General features: G+C 40.9%; 1 protein-coding gene across 1 annotated transcript in view; it reads left to right on the top strand.

The window, feature by feature from the left end:
- The window catches only part of vat1l (vesicle amine transport 1-like), a 54339-nt gene that overhangs the window by 509 nt on the left and 35777 nt on the right, over window positions 1–18053 (top strand). Inside the window, exons 2-7 of the mRNA XM_036587196.1 lie at window positions 649–778; window positions 2886–3101; window positions 4665–4807; window positions 13695–13798; window positions 14463–14518; window positions 14669–14863. Of these exons, the coding sequence (XP_036443089.1) occupies window positions 649–778; window positions 2886–3101; window positions 4665–4807; window positions 13695–13798; window positions 14463–14518; window positions 14669–14863 (844 nt within the window). The remainder of the gene's footprint in view (window positions 1–648; window positions 779–2885; window positions 3102–4664; window positions 4808–13694; window positions 13799–14462; window positions 14519–14668; window positions 14864–18053) is intronic.

The following is an 18053-nucleotide window of genomic DNA, read 5'->3' on the forward strand; positions in this document are numbered from 1 at the left end:
GGAGGCTGTAAGTTCAGCAGGTATCTGGCAGGGAGGTATAGTTGGGAATGGCCTTGAGGTGTGTGGTAAACTACTAATTATTAACAAATATAAGTTAAGTGCATGAAATATGCAGTATACACTTTCACTATTAGGCTACTCGACTAGTCACATGAAAGAATAATCGAACAGTGATAAAGCATATTTAACATTTTACTAATATAGCCTGATAGACACACCCGTTTCTATATATATTTTTAACATATATTATTATATTAAGTCTTTTTAAAATCTTAATTGATTATCTTTTTATGATGAATTATTTTGGAGTCTTTGGAAGGCTGTGTTTTTTTGTTGTTTGGCCTCTGATTAGTCATTAAAAATAATCTGTAGATTATTTGATTGCTAATATAACCAGTAGTAACAGCCCTAAAGAATATTTGAATGTGATAGAAAGTATAAAATACAAAGAAATAAGGTATGAAAGTATATAAATGTGTCATTGAATTGGAGAAGAGTTATGCCATTGCATGCTGAAAACAGTGTGGGTGCCACCATTCAAAGTTATTGCCAGAAAAGCACAGATTGTGGCTGCTAAAAAAAAACAGTTGGTGAAACTGACACAGAGGGTTGTTTCTGAGATTGTGACCCTGACATTTAATTTTACAGCGGGTTGAATTTCCTGGACCTTATGGTGCGTCAAGGGAATATTGATAATCCTCCTAAAACACCTCTCGTGCCTGGATTTGAATGTTCTGGAATAGTGGAGGCTATGGGCGAAAACACGAAAGGCTTTGAGGTAAGTGGCATTACAGTGCACTCATATCTCTGTGATGTAGGGTTTATTAAATGTGAGAAGCCTGTCTGCCCTTCACTTTACCACTTTATGTCGGTCCCATTTAATCAGATTTGCTCCCAGTTATAACCTGATCACCACGACCCATCAACATCTGCACTGAAAACATGGGGCTTTGAATATGCATGATTCAAATGTGTCAAGTGGTTGCACATGAATAAAATGTGTTACAGTCGCTGTCCTTCTGCTGAGGTCTTTTAAGCATGACTTGTGTTGCGCAAGAATAAATTGTTGCATGTTTTATTTTGTGAAACTGAGTGGTGCATCTGAATCACGCAGGTTCACAGTAAAAATATAACATCATGATGATTCTGGTAGGGTTGGACGATAAAACGCTAATGATAATTATCACGATATAACTTTCCTCGATAGAACTGTAAGAGGGATTTGATAAAATTTCGATTTAAGAGACCATCCTCACACTTCCACGTTCTGGCGACAGCCGTGGTGGCGTTTTCTACTGCAAGGAAAGCGACACTACTCTGCTGTCGCCAGGAGAGGGCTCACTTTTTTCGACATGATTAGAGAGGGAGAGGCGATGAGTAAAATGAGTCGCCAAATATACTTTAGCAACGCTTGAAACGTGGAGTTATATATTTCCAGTTTGAGTGGAGCGACCGACGGTCTGTTCTCCTGTGACCAAGTTTGAGTGACGAGATCAGTGGTGTAACTGTACTGTCCTAAAGTGAACTCATCTCTTTCCTTACATCCTAACAAGCTTCAGCAGCGTTAAATCAGGTCTGGTCAAGGTATATATATAGCAAGATTTTTGTATACTTTATATCCACAATAAGCACATTGTTAGGGGCTGCGATGACAGAACAGATCAAATTATCTCAAATGCACAGTGGCAGAGTGACACAACTAGATTGGCGGGAACGTAGCCTTAGAACCGACAACCAGTGACAGTGACATGCAGAACACAAGCCAAAATGAAAAACAAAGCCTTGTTACACTGATTTAACATCACTTGACTTCTTTACAGAAAAGCAGTGAAATACAAAGCACATGTGGCAGTACTTTTCCATAGGTGACATTGTGGAATGTGTGCCAAACTGAAAAGCAGAACCTCTCCTACACTGTTTTCACATCGCTTGACTTCTAATGTATTTGCCTTATCGAAATGCAACCAAAACAGTGAAAGGCAGAGCTCACACAAGACTGCATTTAAATATTAACTTGAGGAAAATGTGCCAAAATGAAAAGTAAAAGATCCATCCATTTTCAGTAAAGAGGTCAAGCGACGTGAAAACATAGAGGGTTAAAAAATAGAGGGTTTGATTTTCATTTTGGCACATTTTCTGCATTTCACTATGGAAAAGAATGTAATGTGTGTTGCATTTCATGTTTTTCCACTGTAGTGGTTGGCACAAATTCCTCTTCATGGGATGTGTGACCTTTAAGGAATTAACCAAACATTTTTTAGTCTATATAGAAAAAGATAGTCAAAGAATACTGACTGTTTTTCAGTGCACAAAAATGCACTTGTGGTAAGTAGCTATTAGTATTTTATTAATTTTATTTTGAACAGTAGAGAATAGTGCTTTTGCAAATTTCTATTATTTTGCTGTTTTCGTAAAGGAGAGGAAAATTAGATTTCTGTTTACAAGAAAATAAAAGAAGAAAAGTCTGTTCCTGCTGCATGCCCAGTCAGAGGCACACTTCTCACATTGTTAAAGCAATGTCCAGCAGCTTTATGGCCATTTTTGCCATTTTAAAAGGTTTTTTCACATGATCTGAAATGGCAGCAGCTGGACCAATAGAAATGGTCCATAATTACGTTAATATTGACTGATGGACGTCATGTTGAATTCGAAAGAAGGCTGGCTTAAGTGGAATATAGTGCATCATTGTGATCTGTATTTGTGTGGTTTTGTTGAGTTACAGTAATAGCCCTACTACTCAGTCTAAAAACTCTAACATTGCTCAAAAAATAAATGAGGTACCAGCTGGCTGTGCAAGCGAGATCACATTAACTGGTCCCCACTAGTTTTCTTTTATTTCTGTCACATTATTTGATCAGTTTAAAGTCTGTCTTGCCTGCTTTCAGATCGGTGACCGGGTGATGGCCTTCGTGAACTATAACGCTTGGGCTGAAGTGGTCTGTACACCGCTGGACTGGGTTTATAAGATACCTGATGAGATGACTTTCCCTGAGGCAGCTGCCTTCTGTATGAACTTCGTGGCCGCCTACATGATGCTGTTTGAAGTGGCCAATCTCCGGGAGGGGATGTCTGTATTGGTTCACTCAGCGGGAGGTGGAGTGGTAAGCCTGTCGGCCTGAGGGTGGCTCTGGGGACATTGAAGTAACACCTGGGAAAAAATGCTTGATATTAGGATTCCATCATTTCAGTATTTTGGAATTGTTTTAAACATTTCTTTCATAACGTAAATATTACTGAGGTGAAGTTCAGCTAAGCTGGTGCAAATAACAGCAATTTAATGTAAAACTTTAGTAGATTGGCCTGTTAAATCCCTGTGGCTCCAAATGTTATTTGACTGTTAGAAGAGCAGACACTAAGGGGCAGAGCCTTTCACTGCATTTTCAGGCACAAATAGGACACATTCTGCCCATGTGTTATGTATAAAACTGGTATACAAGCCTAAATGCTTGGTTTTTGTGGATTGTACAGAAAATGGGTGGAGATTTGTGGCTGATTTCTATCCAGATTTATTTATACAGGATATATTGAAAGTTTGGGATCTAGTAGCAGCCAGTTTTAGTGTAGAAATTTCTATGTTGGTTACACTATTCCACTGTGGCTTTTGAGCGCTGCGCCTCACAATCATAGTGCAGATACCAGGCAGTCTTATACACAGCTTGACTGAATACCTACAGCCTTTAAGAAAAAGGCTAGTTAGGTGAAAAATGATGTTTTTACAATTTTCCACTTACTCCAGATGTAATTGATCAGCCATGACATGCTTGGAGTCCAAATTTTGATTTTTTTAGTTTAGAACTGGAGCAGAGAGGCTAAGGTTGGTAATAAATACTAAAACTCAATAGTCAATAAAATAGCTAAAATTGTTCAGGTAAAAATACATCACAAAATTTTCTCTCAACCCGCTCACACCACCTCCAGGTCTTTGTTAAGGTCACACAGACTTGACATGGTTTAGGACACAGTATGACTTACCGTGAACTGTAACAGTGAACAAAGGCCGCTTTATAAACAAGTTTTTTATTCACGAACACCTCAGATGTAAGAGTGCTGATTTAGAAGCAGTATTTGTAAAAGTGACCATCATAAATATGGAGGAGTCTGATCCAAAATAAGTCCTGTTTGGGAATACCAGCTTTGGTGTTGTCAGAAATGGCCACTCGAATTGAAGTTTTTTCTTTTTTATAGCATTTTTATGGTTATACTGTGCCCTAGTCCACGAGTTCTAGTATTTGTTGGTAACATTAACCTTGTAGCCCCAGGTTAAACTAAAAAAAGGCAAATTTGGAATCTAAACATGTCTTAGATGATCTACATCAGGGTACATGGAAAAATAAATTCCTTCAGTAAATTAAATGTTTTGCTTGGGAAAAGTCTTCTTGTTCAGTAGACAGTAGTTCACGCTACTTGATATGCTAATTCAATATTACTGTGAAGAAAATCAGATTGCTGTCAGGGTTCTGGTATGTTAGCTGTGTAAGTGGCCTTTAAATCGTATATCACTGTACTGTCACCACAGAGATTTCCACTCAGCAAAGTGAAGACATTCTGACATTGTTTCAAATGGCCTCAGTGACATATTTCATTCTGCATTCCTAGGGAACTGCCGCTTTCTGTTTTAGGCCAAAGCTCTCGTCTGCTTTCATGTCTGCTTTTTTGTTCTCCAGGGTCAAGCTGTAGCTCAGCTGTGTTCCACCATTCCCAACGTCACCGTTTTTGGCACAGCCTCTCCCTTCAAACACGAAGCCATTCGACACTCCGTCACTCACCTGTTTGATAGAAACGTCGACTACGTAGCAGAAGTTAGAAAGTAAGGGCTCAACTGGACTAGAACTTAAGTGAACATTTTCTGTGGTCTCCTGATAACTAAGTTTATGTTATGCACTGTCATTGCATGAAGTAGCTACAACCTGATTTTTTCTAAAAAAGTTGAAATGCTGTTCAAAATGTAAAGAAAACCACTGTCTGTGAACACAGTTCATTACTGCGTCCACAGACGCAAGTTAATATACATGTTTTGGCAACATATGCTGCCATCCAGATGACGTCTTTTTCAGGGGAGGTCTTGCTTATTTTAGCAAGACAATGCAAAACCACATTCTGTCTGTAGAGAAGAGATGATGAAACACAGTGATAAACGTGCCCCCGTCCCAACTTTCTGAGAATGTTTTGCCGGCATCAAATTCAAAATGGGCATATATTTTTCAAAAAACTATCAAATTTCTCAAGTTTCAACATTTGATATGTTGTTTTGTACTATTTTCAATACATGGGGTTTAAATAATTTGCACGTCATTGCATTTTTTATCATGTTTTTTATTTACATTTTGCACAGCGTCCCAACTTTTTTGGAAATGGGGTTGTACTTGGGGACCAGATAAGATGAAACTTTTGTGTCTGATACCAATTTCAAGGAGCTAAACATTGTGATAACCAATAATATTAGCTGATATAATGACATTTGAAAAGACTGTGAACTATGTAGTTCTGAGGGAGCGCATTAGCATTAGTGGTTCTCCCGCTTGGCCGCAAGACGTGTTTTGTTCTGTTATTTATTGTTTTATAGCCTAACTTTGCTATGTTATGCTAGTCAGTAATACCTCTTGCTAACTTGTATAAATGGGAGAAAAAATGACCATTATTTTGCAGACTGAGAGGAATGAGGTTAATTCTCGGGTGGATCAGTGTTCTCTGGCTCTGAATTTAATCCGACCTGCCTAACCTAGCAAGCTAATGGACATGCTGAAGTTGGCTTCCTATTTGCCAGCTTCTTATTCAGATTTTCCCATTCCACCTTAACCCTTGTGTGGTGTTCAGGTCTGTGGGACCCATTTTCAGTGTGTACCAAAAGAAAAAATTGATGTGATTTATTATTATTTTAACCTCAGATTCTTGGCCTTTGCTCATTTTCTGTGAAGAACATATAAAATAACACATTTTCAGGGTCTTCACACTGCTCACCCCCCACACATTTATATTACACATGTGGTGTTGGGTCAACCCACGGGGAATAAAAGTGTGGAGATGCTGTTTCTCTTTACTCTGTTTTCCTCCTACATGGCCTTCTGTTAGTGTGTGTATGTGTGTGTGTGTGTGTGTGTGTATGTGTATGTGTTTGTATATGTGTCTGTGTGTTTGTGAGGATGGACAACATGGACAGGCTGCTGACTGGCTACAGCTGCTAAAGGAGAACCCTACGCTGGCCACTTGTGATATTTTAAACATCTGGTATTTTTACATAAATTGTTATGGCTGTATTCATTTAAAAAAAACAATTATGCAGTGGGACACAGCATTTCAGAGCAGAGAATACTGCTTATTTTTTCACAATTTTGAAACCTAATTTTATATACTTTTTTTCCATCATTCAAATTTGGTTGGATGGTTGATAACACATTTTTCTGTAGTGTGACGAAACTCAGAACACTATTATTACTGCTTTATGTGGACTTTAACACTCCACAGAACATTTTTGATTTTGTCCTTGTGCCAGTCACTCAACTTGACTCTGGGTCCTTATCCTCTAAACTTGCCTCAAAGGAGAATCAGAGAACTGGAATTGCTGGTGGGGTTTGAACCTGTTTTAAATTGCTCACTAAGCTAATGTTTCTGGTGCTAACAAGGACAAATCAGGTATAGGACAAATCAGAATTCAACAGATGCCAAGTTCCAGCCTTTTCAAATGCACAGCCAACGAGGAGAAATTGTCTGTGTCTGTGTGTGAAGATTTTATTGCTGAGTTTACAGCCACCTTTCAATCTAGCCTGCATAAGCCCAAAATGAACATGACGGGGTGAATGCTCTCCTCTGTGTAGATGTGGAGACCCATGGGTTAGCCTCCGTGCTGGCGGTGGATGCCTATTTTGCCTCTAAGGTTGTTTCCTGTGATGAGGTGCTGCACCCTAACCTGTGCTGCCCTAGCAACAATGCAGGCACACAGACAAGCTCATGATCTTGCGGTGCAGTTAGGGAGGCTGACTAATTAATTGTCCCATATGCTGCTCTTCCTACAGAGCAAGCTGCAGAGCATGGGGACTGACACGGCCTTAAAGCAACATCTGAATACAGCCCTTCAGACAGTGGGCCATTCAACTCAATCCGGAGGACGGTTGCTAGCCACCCTTATACACAGTCAGCAGCAGGTTTGGCTAGCACAAACATCTCTTTCTGACTCATACACGGCCACACTTCGGATTCTGCCACTTGTGGCTGGCCATGTTGTTAAGGAGGCTCTAGATCGACAGTCGTCCTCCGCAGAGTCACGCAAACTGGAGAATGCAAAAAAGACATTTTGTTTTTGCCCTCCTGGTCCACACACCATTCCCACCCAGTTGCCTGACTTCCAGAGGACAGACTTGCACTCTGGCTTTCCCCAAACTCCCAAACTTCGCTGCCCAACGCCAGCTGCTTGTCTCCAGCGGCCAACAGTCTGATATGCATCCTGTGATGAAAACCTAAAGGCATCTGTCATTGACGGGGCTCCAGTTAGTGACAAAACTCATGTCCACCCAACACTTGGCATATTGGATGGACTTCGCATCAGACCAGTGGGTTTTTCACCCTATGACAGAGGGGTGCAGGCTACAGTTTTGTCACCAGCGCCCCCTCAATTCTTAGCCAAGGGTCACTGTTGTTTGTGACCTGGCTCATGATCTTAAACTCTCCCAGGAAGTCGGTTTGCTCCTATCCAGAGGCGCTGTAGAAGTTGTTGCCTTACACGTTTAATCAGATGGGTTCTATTCAATTTATTTAGTTGTTCCAAAGAAGGGTGGGGACCATAGTCCAATTCTTGACCTTTGGTAAACAAATACTTGAAAGTTCTTACCTTCCGCATGAGGCACACGGCAGCAGTTATTTGCAGTATCGGAAGAGATGAATGGTTTACATCCCTAGATTTGAAGGTTGCTTACTTCAACATCTATATTGTGCCGGTACACAGATGGTTCCTCCGCTTTGCTTTCCAAAGCAAACAGTGGTATTCCAATTAAGGCCCTGCCCTTTGTCCTTTGCTTCGACTCCGGGGTCTTTTCCAGGTGCATTCAGGGCATGTTGACTGTTGGAGCATGCTCAAGCTTTGGACCTCACTGTAAACTGGGAAAAGAGCTGAGTCCTGCCATCGCAGTCGACCCATTTGACAGGTATGCTTCTCGACTCGTGGTCTATGATAGCATCGTTGCCCTGGGAACAGGCTTGAGTGATCCTGTTATCTGTTCGTTGCCTCAAGCTGGGCTTGTTGGTGTCATATCTGACGCTACTGCAGCTTCAGGGCTTAGTCCACATCCGTCCTTTCCAGATGTGGCTGAAAAACCTTGGGCTAGACCTGGGGCATCAAAGATGAGTGAGAGTGTGCATCTCCTCAGAGTGTCTGTCAGCCCTCAGACCGTGGCACTCGAGTGTGTTCCTGTCTACTGCCGATTCTTTCATGAACGGAGGCGGTGACGACAGATGCTGTCTGGCTACACAGATGGGTGCAAGGTGGATAGTCCAGACAAGATGCCTGGCAACATATCGCCTTTCTCGATTTGCGGGCAGTCTGTGAAGTTTTAGAATATTTTCTCCCAGCCCTGCAAGGGAAACATGTTCTTGTCCACTCAGACAACCTGCCTGAAGTCTATCACATAAACCACTATGGTGGCACTACAGTGCTAAACCTCGCATTACACCTGTAGACAAGGACTCACCCTGGTTTTCTCTCCGTGAGAGCAGCACGCCGAGCAGGCAGATGCCCTGTCATGCTTTGAACCCCAGCAACTAGAAATTGTGTCCGGATGTGGTAATGTTGATTTGGCAGCTGTTTGGGGAGGCACGGATGGAACTGTTCGCCTCATCGTCCAAGCCCCACTGAAGACACACGGGGCTAATCAAAAGTGCCTGTAGCTCACATACGTGCTTAGCTCTGAGAACCTGTCACCGCTACAGCTGGGCAGAATGCTTATTTGCATGCTTCTCTGAGTCGAGACAATGTTTGTCGCTTTCTAAGCAGCAGCTCTCCCACTGGCTAGTGGACGTGATCAAGCTGGCATATGAGGTTGCTGGCTAATCCTTGCCTGCACCAGTTGGTGGAAATTCTGTTAGGAGCATAGCAGTATTCAGGGTTACCCTGAATGATGTCTCTCTGGGGGATATCTGCAGAAGCCACATGGTTGTTGCTGTGCACTGTCTCCCACTTTTACAATGTCAACGTTGCTGCATCAACTGGCCTAGTACTTGCAGTTCTGTCCCTGGCTACGGGCTGCAGTTGAGGCATTCCTTGTGACGTTGTGGGTACCCAAGTTATCCACTTGGTAAGAACCTCCCTGGCAGTCAGAAGATATGAAACATAACGCTAGTAGTGTACGTAACTGTGTTCGTGTGAGTAGTACATGACTGCCAAGGTCACTGGTCACAGTCTGCGAGGAACGACCATGTTCCAGGGAGAAAGATTGCAGTGTGACTTGAGAATATTGAGTCATGAGGTGACAGTACTTTCAGGGTCTGCAGCTGGCATAGCTAGAGAACCATCCACTTGGGAAGAACCACCCTGGCAGTCATCCACTACTCACTTTACCACAGTTACATAGTAGCGTTATTCTTTTGTCATATAATCATGAATGTGCAACAGCCACACATTTCATTGCAAGGTTTAATTAAAAAGCAATTGCTTTATAAAGGTGTTTTCCCACTGGACATTCAAAAACAACAACTGACCCAAACATGAGCCAACTGAACATTCGGTTCTAGTTCTAGTCCTAGATCATTTCCCAACTGCTTAGGAGACAGGTGGAACTGTTTTTTCTGGACTTTTTTTTGGTCTTTTGGTCACTCTAAAGCAGGAGTGCACAGCTCTGGTCCTGGTTCTAGTTATTGTTGTTACCAAACAATTACTAAATTGTGCTGCACTTGCAAAATTCTCTGTCAAGTGTGAAATTATGAGCAAAAATACTCTATTCTGTGGCCATAAATGCGAATAGTGTTAGTTTCTTATGCCATCTTATGTTAAACTCTCCACAAAGTAATAATTCTCAAAATAGCAATCAACATAATGTCCTAGTTTACATTCAGGTGCTTTTATTGGTTGTGTGGTAATGCTTAAGAACTTCACCTAGGAGAGTGAAGTATTGGCTTTGTCTTTTATATTTATAGTTATTGTAAATTGTGCTCTAAGCTACTTCAATGCTGACTGGATGCAAGTTGTCCACCCTGAAGTATAGCAAACTGTTATGTTCACAAGCAGTTCGATTCAGTCTATGAAGAGAATGGATTATTTAGATGGTGGAAACGACCCGTGACATAAGGAGGGCAAACAACTAAAAACTAAATTTAGTAAGTGAAGTTAGTACTACCTTGCTAACTTGAAACCTCGCCTCAGTTTGGTGTCTTTTCTCTGGCTGAAAGAGTAAAAAAAGCTTCTTTCTGGTGTCCATTTTTTTGCTGAATAAAGCTGTTTTCTTTACAATTTTGTTCAACAACTGAGGTAAGACTAAAAGTAATGATAGCTTGGTTGAATTTACAAGCCTATTCAGTGGCTAGACTAGCAGTCAGGATTAGTTGACACCACAGGGATTCTACAGGTTGTGTGATGTTTTTGCGTAATGCAGGATGGGTAATGTAATGAGGGAACAGTGATGAACAAAAACATGACAATCATATATATAATTTTGAGCTGTACTGAAGAATATTGCACAATATGACTGAAAAACATATTAAACACTAATTTTAGGCAGGAATGCCACTTTCACTAACTCTTATTTTTCGTTTAAATTATATTATCATTTATTTAACTTATTGTCATGCAGTGTTATTGTGTTATAACATGTTATCTTCTTGCCAAAGGTGAGGTTTGGGTGTATTTTACATGTTTTTGTTATTTTAACCAGGTGTTTTGTGTTCAGATTTACTTGTGAATTGCTGTAATAGAAGTTAGCAGCTTTACAATGTCTGTAAAGATTAACATAGAATATGAAACCGTTAAGGTATGGAAAACACGTTGGTGCTTTGTCAGAAGAAGTTTTGCCATTACCGATAAATCCATGGTGCTTCAGTATCGGCAGATACATTGGTCAGGGCTCTGTTGCTGTTCCTGTAGTTACTGCATGTGCCGTAACAACAGAAACAAAGTAGAACATTTCCGTTCCTTTGTTTTTTTTTCCCATCGTAAGAATTCAGATGGGGCTGTGCAGGTTTTGCTCTGGGCTGGTACTGTAAGAGGTGGTCAGTTCATGCGGGAATGGAGCTATTGGATGATGAGGATATGATAATGTGAGTCATGCTTGGAGGCCAGTGCTGGTCTGAGGAGGCAGAGACGTCACCAGTTACCTTCTCTGAAACTGTGCGGCTACGGTCCCCATGGCAACACTCCGCTCGGCTGCGAAACTAGTGGCTTAATGTGAGGAGGGGCACCAGAAGGCTCTCTCGAGCACACACACACACACACACACAGACTGGAGGGCTGGAGATGCGGAGCGGCTGGCCCACAGCGGACTTCCCCTAGACATCACTTAATGTGATTTCACATTGGAGGAGAAAATCATTATGTGGGATAGGTCATTAGAAAACACTGCAGTCTTGATGTATCTTGAGTTGAATAGTCCTACATTTCTTATTAACAGTACGTACTGCACTGCCAGTGGCACTTAGCTAGTTGTACAGTTGAAATATCTCTGCAGTTCTCCTTTCGTCACGTTTTTTTTTCCTGATCCGAGTGGTAGACAACAGCTCTGGTATGATTTCACCCAGCGATAGTGCTTCTTACAATTAATATTAAAACCCTGAGATACGTGCTAAGCTTGGGTAGGTCTAAAGTGCTGATTGATACAGCCCAAATGCAGCCCGGGTGCATATTAGAGTGCTAATAAATCGAAGTAAAATGAGTAGGAGAGGGGAGATTAATACTCCTTTCATCTCCATGGCCCCACATTCCTCTCAGGATCAGGAGAAAAGCAAAATTAAATTGCTCTCAAGTCAGTCCTTTTACACTAGTGACTCTGGGCATCACAAGACCTCTATGCAGGCGGTCTGAGCAGCAAACAGAAAAGAAGGCATTAGGACCACTTCATCTTAATGACATGGTTCTCATTCTTTTTCAGTTCTTCTTGTTTGCGCGGCACTCCATTGAAAACACACTCAGCATTAATCATGCGCTGTTTCTGATTCTTATGTGCTTTGTTGGAGCCGTAAATGGGTCCACATGAGTGAGAACTCATTTTCACTCGGCGAAAAACAAAGCTGGCAGAGACGGTACATAAAATTATTGTATAAGTAAGTGGAAGCAGTTTGGGTTAGAAGTGTATGTGTTGAGAATACCGACATGTTGCTTGGCTCATAATAATATAGGCTAATTTTGAGCTGTCAGGGAAAATACCTCAAGTAAAGAACTGATATTTAGTGACTTGTTTTGTATTGCAGCTGACAAACACCTCTGATGTAAAGATACCCGGTAACTTCTGAGGATTTAACAGTTTCATGTTAATTTTAAGTAGAAATTATGAAGCTAACCTAGACTTGTTTCCGAGTGTCACTTTGCACCTTGGAACTAGTTAAAGTTAAAGGGGTAGTGGTGGAAATTTTCCTTTATGAAACAGGACAACCCTCAAATAAAAAAGAACATTAATTCATTAACAAGCTATAAGTGCTGCTGTGTAGGCGACCCTGACAGTCTGCAGTGATAGCAGAGGAGGGTAAAGTTCAGCAACCTCACTGCTGGGCTTTAGTTACATTTAGGGCGTCATATGCCTTCAAAGAAGGGGGTACGACAGTTGTTTATTATCTCTCACCCCTAATTCTTCAGTGATATGAAGTCGACGTCAGCTATCTGCCAGCTTTTTGTTCAAGTTTTCCTGTTCCATCTTAAATGGAGCAGCAGTTACATTCTGGCGTCTCAGGCGCCAGAACTGCTGCACCATTTAAGGTGGAACAGGAAAACTAGCTACTGAGACAAACAGATACTACTAACGATTTTTGATGCTTGTTATGAAGAAAAGAACCATAATACATTGAAAGGAAAGTAAACTAAGATAATAAAATGGTTATCATAATTTTTAACAGAGAAAATTCTCACATTTGTGGGTTTGTTTGGTTGCTCGCGCAGCCGTCTAGCCAGGTTTTCTTTTTTTTTTCATATCACTCCATTTGGAGTGTGTCTCTGAAAAACCTCCGTTTGGAAGGTCATGTAGCCCTAACACTTTGCCCTACTCCTCTGTCTCAACAAAAATCAGGACACCCTACTCCTAAATGTGAACGGAGGGCTAAGGGCTAAGTGGTAGGGGCGAGGGGTGAAATGGGATTAAGCGTTAGACTTCATCAGTGCTTGCTAACATCTATTAAAGCTATAGGGGTGTTGTCTGTATTACTTGTCAGTTAATAGTTGACACCCAGCAATCATTTCAGTCAGTAAATCTCATAGTTTTTTGTTTTTTGCCTTATTTTCTTACTGTAATAGACAGTTCCACTTGCCGGCCAGGTCTTTCCCATCACATGATCAGGGATCAACCTTACAATCTCCCGATAAAAGAGCCAACACTTTGATGGCGATTCCATTAGGGAGCCTGTAAAGCGCTGTTTAATAAATTATTTCACACAAGCAGAATTTTTAGTTGCATAAAATTGGTATCAGTCACAAAAATTACAGTTGGTCAGCTTCTACGATTCTACGGGTCCACGGTTTTGGGTAACTGTTGTTACCCACAATAATGGCTAACAGCATCTCTCATCTATTGTAGGATCTCTCCAGAAGGAGTGGACATTGTTCTGGATTGTCTGTGTGGAGAGAACACAGGGAAAGGCCTGGGTCTATTGAAGCCCCTGGGCACCTACATCCTCTACGGTTGGTCATTTTCCTTTATGTATGATGGTACCTCTTTGAAAGTGTTGCATGATGGCAGTGCTGTTCTTTTTATATAGCCATAAATGGTATTGATGAATTACATTTAGCATTAATAGATTATAAAGAGAACACTGACATTTTTAGTTCCAGGAATATAAAATGATCCATTAGTCAAGTCTGAATATGACAAAATGACATGGTGTCAAAGTTGGTGAATAAAGGAAGATCTTAATGCAAATGGGTTTTCTCCTGATAGCACACGTTACTGAGAGTGAATTTATGACCCCTTGGCCCTCATTTGAGATCAGTCACGTGTAGCACTTAAGGACAGAATTGGGGTTAATACACATTAAAGCCTGGCAGAGCAATTCATGCATTAATAACTTGTAATGCCTTGGTTTTAGTTCTAGGCAGCATTTTTAATTGAGGAGGAATCCTCTGGGGCTGAGATAAGGTATAATTTGAGTTCAGCCACATATGGCTGCAAAATGAATCAATCATTGTAACATATGTTTAAGCCCATTAATAAGAGGCTGGGTATTGATTCGATGTTATAATTCTGGACTGCACACAGTAGTTCAGTTTGTGATATGTAATGTGTTTTGCTTTTTCATTAAAGCCTTTGTATAAAAAGCTGAAACTTTGTTATCAAACATGCTTATAGGTTCATCAAACATGGTGACGGGAGAGACCAAAAGTTTCTTCAGCTTGGCCAAATCTGTAAGCAGTGCAGTCTGTCATTGTTCAATTGTGCTGGCCAATTACCTTAAGACCATACGTCAGTTCTCAGTGGCCTTTTTTAAACGGAACCACTTCAGTTGGTCTCTACTGTTCAGATGCTTTGTAGTCAGTTTGTCTCTTCATCTCCAGTGGTGGCAGGTGGAGAAGGTTAATCCCATCAAACTCTATGAAGAAAACAAAGTCATGGCTGGATTCTCGCTGCTCAACCTCCTCTTCAAACAGGGGGGCTGCAGCCAAGTGAAGACTGCTGTACAGAAGCTACTTTCGCTCTACAGTGAGAAGAAGATCAAACCTATAGTGGATTCTCTGTGGGCTCTGGAGGAGGTAAGAGATCTGGGTGACAACCGCCATTACTTATGTTCAGACAATTTTAAATTTAAAAGTAATGACACCATACAGATGTCCTCTATTCTCTAATGCCACATGAATACAGTGCTCTACGCTGTGTTAGTTACGGTAAGCGATGGAATTGGTCAATCCCAGTGGGCATACTTACTGTTCACATGTTAAATTACATTTTTGTTCATGTGTTAAATCAGTCGCCAGTGACCGCCCAAATTTGAATTAGTGATATGGCATTTTCTGAATTTGCAAGTTCCAAAGGCTACCCGAAATTGGGTAAATTGGGTGCTAGGATGGCCAAAACTACTGAAATTTTATATTATTATTGGCTTTTCCAGTGCATGGAAGTTTGTATGTACATGAACTGGTGTCTATCAGTCCAAAGGGAAACAAACAGAAGTCTTTAAAATTGATTTTGCTTAAAGAAGTTAGCAAGTAAATGAGACATCCTTATGTGTTTGTAGCTGGGCATGCTGCTTTGTTTCATTTGTGTCTATTTTTCTTGTATCTCTGTTTTAATTATTGTTTTTTAATCTGTCCCTACCCATCATGCACCAAAACGGCTTGTGGCCGGTCGTTTTGAATGTCAGTCAAATAGTGACTTCCTGTCAAAGTAGGCACTTCTTGGTCATGTTGAGTGACGGAACTCACTAGATGCTTTAACCTGTAGATGATAGCCTGAAATGTGGCTTATGACGCTAGAGGACAGGCAGCTAAGAATAGTTCTTTGTTCTTTCAGGATATGGTTTTCCTCCAGGTGTGTTCAAACAGCACTCATAAACTCATAAATTTACAACTTTACCACAAGGAAGTTTCACTTGAACGGCTGTCAAAGTGGCAAAGTTGCCTTGACCAAACCAAACCCAAAAAATTACTAGTTATGATTTGATGGTATGACAATTTTCCAGCTTTACGAGCTGACAGCTTCACTCAGAGCTAAGAGACATGCGGCCCGGAAGCCCACCTGTTGTCAGCGGAAAGGTGGGCAGTGAAGGTATTTATTAAGAGGAAGTGGCATTGCAGAGCTTTCAGGCTCATCTGTTGCTCGGTGCAATCAGGATCTGTCACCGGAGGCTCTCCTTGTCCAGTGACAGGTGGGCTGTCCAGCCCTGTTCCCTCTACCTCTTTGATAAATGCTGTTTATGTTATTTCCCTCCTACGCACTCTCTAGCCAGCCAGCCAGCCCTCCATCATTCTCTCTTAAGGCTAACAGACCCACACAGGCTGCGAAACAGTAGTCCAGGACCAATTATGTGTTAAAGAACTGGCTGTGTGTCATTTGTTGTTTTTGCATTCTGCCATTTGTCAGCTGTATATGGGCAATATAGCTTTGATGTCAGCACAGACTGATTGTTGTGAGGTTTAATTTAGTCAGAAGCGCTGCATAATATGTCATTTTTTAATCAATATCATGATACTGACCTTTGCAATACTGATATCACAGAAGACAGAAATTTGCAAATGAATTCTCTGACCTACTGGTTCTCAAAAATTTAGGTAAATATATGCTGTTACATTTATTTGATCAGAATAAGCACTTTTCCAGTTATGTGTGGCTTTTTGCTTTTATTAGTCTGCTAAGCTGCTAAATAAGATGCCTTTCTCTGAGGTTGTGGCCAGACTCACCATTTGTTATATATTCCTCATTCTTGGGTTTGAAAAATTCTTTTGGATTCTTGATGTAATCTGGATGTTTTGTATCTGAATGTTTGTCCAGCTTGGCTGGCATTGTGCCCTTGTTTGCTAGTACCTTGAGACAGATAACACTTGATCTTGATCTACTGTCACTAATAAAACCAGACAGTTGTAGTAAAGTACCTTTGTTTTGGCTGCAAAATGTGGCGCAAGAGATCATCCCATCATGTTGCTTAAGAAAATAATAAAATTGCAGCCCACCTGGTTATAGAGAACTGTGCAAAAGCCAGGGACTGCCATTAATGTCAGTCAAAAGTACTATTAAGTATGTTTTCAGTTACAGAAAATAACAGCAAAATGTAATATTTTTTCAGAAGACTTTCAGTTTTTCAAAAAAATCTGCAGGGGTATTTTTCCATACAAAGTTCAGTCTTAGAAGTTGGTTGCATTTTCTGCTTCTCATGATCCAAATAATCCCAAACACATTCAGTGATGTTGAGATCTGGACCAGCAGCATCTTTGTTTAGTTTGCAAATGTTTGTCTGTTCACTTATTTTTCTTGTCTTTTCCCTTCTTTATGCAAGTGGAATTATCTTATCTTATCTAATCTTCAGAAATTAGAAATTCAGAAATTCCCCTGAAAAATGAATAACTTGTAATTAATGGCCTTCTTGACCAGAGGTTAAATAAATGAAAGGTGGTCTTCAAGCACAGTGTTATACACAATGTGTGCTTTGAGCATCTTGACCAGTCACAGTTCCAGGTCGGTGTTTTTCAATGATGAATTTGATGCTTTAGATGTTTTTCTCAGTATTCCCAGTCTGTTTTTACTGCAATGATGTCAGATGTAGTTCTTTTCAGATAGTCCCAACCTTTTTCTGTTTGACCTGTCCAGTTAACTTATGCTATGTGTTAGGTAATGATTCACTTTGTGTTTTCGTCTGGCGTTCACACATGCCCTCAGCAGCTCTTCGCTGTTTCCTCACAGCCGGCCGGACGCACCGCAGATATCCTTCTGCTTTATTGAATCAACTGTGAATGTATGTGTGAGAGTGTTGAGGACGTGAGTGCCGGGCTGTCAGCTGCCTACTGAAAAAACACTCCGTTGAATTTGGTTTCTTTTTGTATGCAGCATTTCGACAGACAGCTGCTGCCGACACAGGCCTCACTTTTCTTCTTTATGTTTCTTTTCTATGTGTTCTGCTGAAGATACTGTCAGAGCCTCTGTCTGAGCAGCAAGAGATGACTGAAGTAGAGAGTTTTTACCTGTATGTGTGTAGTCAGTGCTGGAGAATGTTCCTTGCCAGTGATCATAGTGTTCCTTTGTAGCTTTGGAAAGGGATGTGCAGTCTTTGAGTGAAAGGTGTTAGAAGGTAGTTTATTGTGTGGCAACTGGAAAAGATGCTAGCCCTCAACCTAACGGCTTGAAACCTGTGTGGAGAGCTAGTGGGTAAAATTGGCAACAACAAAATTGAAGACAAAACCTGGGGGAAAAAAAATCTAAAGCGCACATATATTAGAATCCAAAACTGTTGAT

This window comes from Colossoma macropomum, unplaced genomic scaffold (assembly GCF_904425465.1).
Source record: "Colossoma macropomum unplaced genomic scaffold, Colossoma_macropomum, whole genome shotgun sequence".
NCBI lineage: Eukaryota > Metazoa > Chordata > Actinopteri > Characiformes > Serrasalmidae > Colossoma > Colossoma macropomum.